The sequence below is a fragment of the Aspergillus nomiae genome (assembly GCF_001204775.2).
Source record: "Aspergillus nomiae NRRL 13137 chromosome Unknown contig00332, whole genome shotgun sequence".
NCBI classification, from domain to species: Eukaryota; Fungi; Ascomycota; class Eurotiomycetes; order Eurotiales; family Aspergillaceae; genus Aspergillus; species Aspergillus nomiae.
Genome location: NW_015378387.1, coordinates 25,680 through 31,679, shown reverse-complemented (window position 1 = coordinate 31,679; position 6,000 = coordinate 25,680). Strand labels below are relative to the sequence as shown.

General features: G+C 45.5%; 1 protein-coding gene across 1 annotated transcript; it reads left to right on the top strand.

Annotated features, from left to right (window-relative positions):
* Positions 1-1,182: 1,182 nt before the first annotated feature.
* ANOM_009964 (putative esterase) lies at positions 1,183-2,287 on the top strand (the record flags this gene model as incomplete). Its single annotated transcript, XM_015555220.1, has 2 exons — positions 1,183-1,242; positions 1,301-2,287. 2 exons carry the CDS (start codon positions 1,183-1,185, stop codon positions 2,285-2,287), a joined length of 1,047 nt encoding a protein of 348 aa, XP_015403510.1.
* Between the last annotated feature and the right edge of the window lie 3,713 nt (positions 2,288-6,000).

The window sequence follows — 6,000 nt, the reverse complement described above, 5'->3', positions numbered from 1 at the left end:
GGAAGAGTCGTTGCTACTTCCCTCTGAAATTGCGTCACGCAAAAGCGTGTTAGGGAGTTGAAGTTGTTGGAAACGGTTGTGAATGGGCATGTACCTCATCCAACCGCCACGGGCGAATACTAGTATAAAATCATACATTCTAGACAGATCTTGTTTTTTTCTCGTTTGAGTCTGTATCTTGACTACGCTGGAGCAGTATATAAAGCGCCTGTTGTGACCGTAAACGGGCCAGGTTGGATAATATAATCCCACACTGATTCTTTCATCCTCGTTCCACCAAGAATAGCCCCATATTATTCTAAAATCATGGCTCTCCTGTCTCTGAATAGCCTTCCTATAGAGATGACCGGGGCGACTGTTATCTCTGGTCATCCCTTAGAGAATTCAAGCAGAGAAATACAATGAGCTAAGTTCCAAGACCGTATTACTAGATATGGCAACAGAATATATTGAGACAAGTTTGCAAGGGTAAGACCAGTTCCTCTAATAATCTATATACACTAAAACATACCATCTTATATGTGTTATTCCCAGTTTGAATCTCTAATTGTTTGATAACTGCACTCCTTAGACTACACTTTGAGTATACATACATCTTTAGATATCATGATATCTCATAGGCAAACAAAACATGCCATTATCAGAAGAGACCGTTGATCTCTCCACTAATTCCTTGGGATATCCCAGTGGAAGCTTAAAGACTTGAAAATATTTTAAAAGCAAACGGAGGGGGCCGATGGGGGTTGTGAAAAGATTGGTATCAGTGTATTGTACCTAAATTTATTCATCGATACTGTACATGCATACGGTATTACACACATGTACTATAGCACATATTCATATCTGCGAACTATCAAGAGAAAGTAGTGCACCGCAGCAATAAGCCTGGATATCATAATTAGACAGCCAGAGATTACAGTATATACGGAACTCGGCAAACAAGACGGAAAGTAAGGGAGAAGACGGAGTACTCCGTAAGTTGCCCGGATATTTTTCCCGTCTTGGCGTTCTAATTAAATCCCCAACTTCCGTCTTATCTGATTCTTATATTATCTTTGCATCTGTGGTTCAATGGCTTATCTGATCTTGCCATTGCTCGTGTTTAGTTGTTAAGGACCTCTGTACCCAACCTAAATTGGGTTTCTCTGACCTCAATAGTGGTATCCGCGAGGCAGTGCGATCATGCAGTTGAAGTTACCTAATGCGTTGGCCAAGGGCCAGCCGGGGATTTTGCATCAATATGTATGTCATTGTCCGTGGCTGGGTTCCTTATTCATGGCTAATACCAATAACCCCTTAGGCTGAGAGGCTAGTTGCCTTCGAGTTCACGAGGGGAAATGAAAGGAAGCCGCACAGTCTCATCTTCATCGGGGGCTTGTCAGATGGACTTTGGACCGTGGACTATATGACGGACTTGGTTGCAGCGCTGCAACACAGCGAATGGTCTGTGTTCTCCCTGGTCTTGTCCTCTTCTTATAATGGGTGGGGTGTAGGTCGTCTGGGGAAAGACATTGATGAAATTGCGCAGTGTGTTCAGTACGTGCGTGACTATAAGAAACAGCTCTTTGGGGCCGGAAAGGTAGTCATCATGGGCCATTCGACGGGGAGCCAAGATGTGATGCATTACCTTAGCTGTCCGAACCCAAGGCCTAGACATCCGGTTTTGGATAGGGAAATTGATCCATTGACGAGGACTCCTGTCGATGGTGCCATTATGCAGGCGCCGGTTTCGGACAGGGAAAGTATTCTCAGCGTCCTGCATGACGGGACGGAAAGAGACAGCTCAGAAACAATGCAAGAGCTTTACCGTAAAGCCGTTGCAGGTGCGAAGAAGAATACCTATGAGGATGACGATACAGTCGAAACTATCGTCCCGCTTTCCGTGACCGCCAGAATCGGATACCCATCGTCTACAGCTGTCAGTAGTCGCCGGTTCCTTAGCCTGGCTAGTCCCGATAGCCCACGCAAGCCTGACGAGGACGACCTGTTCAGTTCAGATCTGAGTGACGAGCAGCTTCAGCAGACTTTTGGCGTCATTGCGTCTCGCGGACTGCTGAAATCTAAGTTTATGGTGCTGTACTCGGGAAGAGACCAGTCTGTGCCACCGTGGGTGGACAAGGAGGCTTTGTTGAAGCGGTGGTCCACCGCGGCGGGACAGTCCTGGCATCCAAAGAGTATGATTATCCCCAATGCTTCACATGCGCTAAGTGACCTTGATCAAGCGGAGCCTAGACGCATTCTGGCTGAGAGGGTCCTCGGGTATTTGGATGAAGTGACGAAGATTTAGAGCTCTGTACTGAAAGTATTGCCCAAGTATAACATAGTCCGACTTATGGTTGACAATGCCCAGTACTGGTTCATGGCTTGTGACTCTAGTCTATTTCAAGATAGCTGTTCTCTTAAGACTCCCTTGATGTGAATACTTCAACACAGTGCCGTAGATATTTTTCGTGGACGTCAACTGTGGTGAATGGGTATCCTATGATCCTGATCAGGTATTTAGTATATTCTGTTGTAGTTGTGTTCTAATGTATATATTCTTTTCATTTTGTTTTCTACTACATAATGTCGGCAGACGCGATTGACCCTTTGCTATTCGCTTTCTTTGGCATATATTAGGCGAATTATGAACGAGCTTCTCATTTCATAATTAATATATGCCAGATACCTCTTACGAGTCTAGCGAGCTGAGGTTGACATTGCCGATCTAAGGAGGCACGAGGCTCAGTGAATGTAAGTAGACATATCAGATGATTGTTCCCCAGATCTGCACTATCACATTTATGCACTATATATCGCAAACGCTACAGACCAAATGATTGTGTTCATAAAGGTCCATAATTTGCCTCCATATTACATAATTGGGCATCAATGCTGCTGCCTACCTATATAGTGGGTTAGTAGTGTTTTATGCATGTATCAAGTTGGCATTCTGAGGAATCAGGTTTCAAAAAATTGTAATTGCCGACAGTCGGCTCCGGAGCATGTATAGGTGCCGAGGTGACAACAGGTCATGAATGCTAGATGATCCACCTGCTGTGTCATAATGAGTCTGTATGATTTTGTTAACATGTTCCAGGCTTGGTATCTCGTCTCAGACAACCATACACTCCAAGAAGATGATGCTACTTTCTCTTCGGCTGACTCAGACTACTCCAAATAAGTATCTGTTAACATTGATCCATAGTTAGTTATATATCACGATGACTAATACCCTGACCTACAGGCTCCACCAAGTGTAGATTGAATCGCATCCGTTCAACAGAGGCCTGGCCTTTCGGTATAGTGACCAATTACGCTTAGTTTAGGCGATAGAGTTGCATTAGTTCTATTGTTGGTGCGAACATTCCCCATTCATGGGCAGACGACTCTCCTAGCCGAGAAACGCGGTTGAATCGCCATATAAAACAGGCTTCGTAAACACCACCGGATATCCGGATAGTGTGGCCTATAGGAATCGGAGCTGTAACCGATTTCTGATAATATGCGGTGTGATGTGTGCAGGTGTGTGGCATAGATGCAGTATCACAACTCGTACGCGGGTGACTATTATGCCAAGGGGATACCGATACATGTCCCCAACGACTCAAAGAGGTGGTAATTGATAGCGATTGTTGGGATGACACTATGATTAGGACGTGGTGGGCCTGAAACTACCGATTTTTCCCTCGGAGTGTCAGTACTTGTGCTCGGTATGTAGTCCATCTTGTATTGGGTGAGAAACAGGTTCTCCAGAGTTGCATGTTTTTTTTATTGGAGAGGTGACGCAAATCTTATCTGTATGTACGTCTATGCGATTGAAACTCCTGCGTGATAGTGATTGCGGCCCAAGAGGCGGGGCATGACTAAGATTCCAACAGGGATAGTTAACTAGTTATAACTACTGCTGCAGGCGACAGTGGAACCTTGGGGTTACTTGCATCTTCTGACATGTGATCTCATCGGAGTAAGCAGGACACATTCACCAATATTAAAGTAGACTAGGCTGGATCCTGCCAGGTTTTGACATCGATACTCAAAAAGAATGAGGCCAAGAACTCTATTTCTAATCGATCTCGTCAGACGAATATTCCAGTAGATACTAATAATCGATCCGAAAGATAAGATACAGTTTGCTGAGAAATCAAAATAGTCTCGAGGACATGGAAACTCGGACTGCAAGCCATTGGACGCCATGATCCGCTATGGAGAACGCCAAGATATAATAAGCAAGCCTCGATGGTGATCTATCAGATTTGATGGCTTGAGGCTGAGTTTGAGGGCAAACTTAGACAGCTGGTGACAGCAGGCTTAAGATATACATCGGACAAGCGGTCTAAGCGATCGCCTTGGACGGACGACCACTGCAGCATCACCACCACAGTTGATAGGCCGGGATTCCGAGAACGCTATTGCCGAACGGCTGACTCGTTCGAGGCCGGCAAAGGTCCGTGCGGTCCAGCCGACTGAGTCGACCTTCTTTTTTCTTCGGTGGGGGCCGACCAAACCCTAACCCGGAAAGCGATCCGGGTAAACCTAACTCAAAGTCTGAATGCATCTTTGAACGTGTCTCTTTGTTCATCCGAAGTATATCCAAGCGAGTCAAAGCATAGGTTCCTCTCAGACCTATTCTTCTTCCTTTCTTCTCCTCAAGAAAGGTATCGTAAGCGCAATCCCTCAGATGGACGTCATCGAAGTTTCAACTTCCTGGATTGAGAGACCCATAGCAATAGCACGTAAGTTCCTAGACGGTACTAATAATAAGTCGGTACCATGATCGAATTGGATTTCGATATGGAAGCACGCAGGGAAAATTTAAGCTCGTTTCTATTTTGCACGGAGTTATTGCTAAACCCACAACGGATTTATGGCTAACTGAATACGGATCGACCTCATTATCCAACATTTTAAGTGCAAGTCCGCCATCGGGGTTACTCCTGAACTAAACCCGGTTGGTTGCCCGCCATCGAAGGGAATTTTCAGGAAACCCCCGTTCGGTCATTCCACGATAGGCAGCTGGTCAAGTCCGGGGCCAATCATGGCGCGGGAGAAGGTAATAGCAAACTCGGTCTCGTCCCCCATCAGGCACGAGCCTTCCAGTGAGTCAGCAAACACGAAAATCTTTTCTAACGCCGGGCGCTTATCTCCGCCACACTAATCCTAACTGGGATATGTCAGCCTCCCCGGTCTTCTTCCTCCTTCTCCTCTTCTTCTTCTCTTAGGTTCTTTTGGACAGATGAACGCATTGCCTCTCTGTATAATCCTCCATCGAACTACAAGTGACTATCGTGATGTGGGGTGGGGAAACATCATCAAATTTAAGAAGCGGACTTAAACCACTCGGACTCTTGTATCCGCAGAGGAATGTATATTCCGCTCTACTCAGGTTGACTCAAGTTGACTCAATATCCACTCAGATCCACTCCAAGCGTGGTTTCGGGGCTCCACTCGAGCTCCTTCAAGCGAGCTTTTCTTAATACACTTTTCCCTTTTTTTTTTCTTTTTTACTTCTTCCTGTGGTGCTCCACCGTTCGGCTTTCTTCGACGGATGTTCTGCCGTCATTCTGTCTTCTGATTGACTGGTTTAATCCGTCTCCTCCGTTTCTTGAGATTGAACCCTCCAGATGAGTATCCACTGGGCCTTATTCACCTGCCAGATCTGACAAATCCAAAGAATTTTCCCGCTGTTGGCTCCCGGAGTTAGTAATGCAGCTAGCCGTTTATATAACTCATGATGCAATGCCATCGCCTACTTCAACTTCCCTATCAACAGCTTCTTCTGTTGCGCTTAGGTGCCTTGGTGGTCTCTCATTTTGGACTCTCTCCCCTCTTGGAAACCGCGCACAGAACGAGAGCGGTCGCTTTTCTTTCAATTACCTATCTAATCATTGTCTTTCTTTCTTTTTCTATATTGATTGCTGTATATATTCGCATATACATATCTATACCCACTAAACCACACAGATACCCGTCATCATCTGACATCCCATTTATTTTTTTTATAATCGGCTGGAGAAGTCA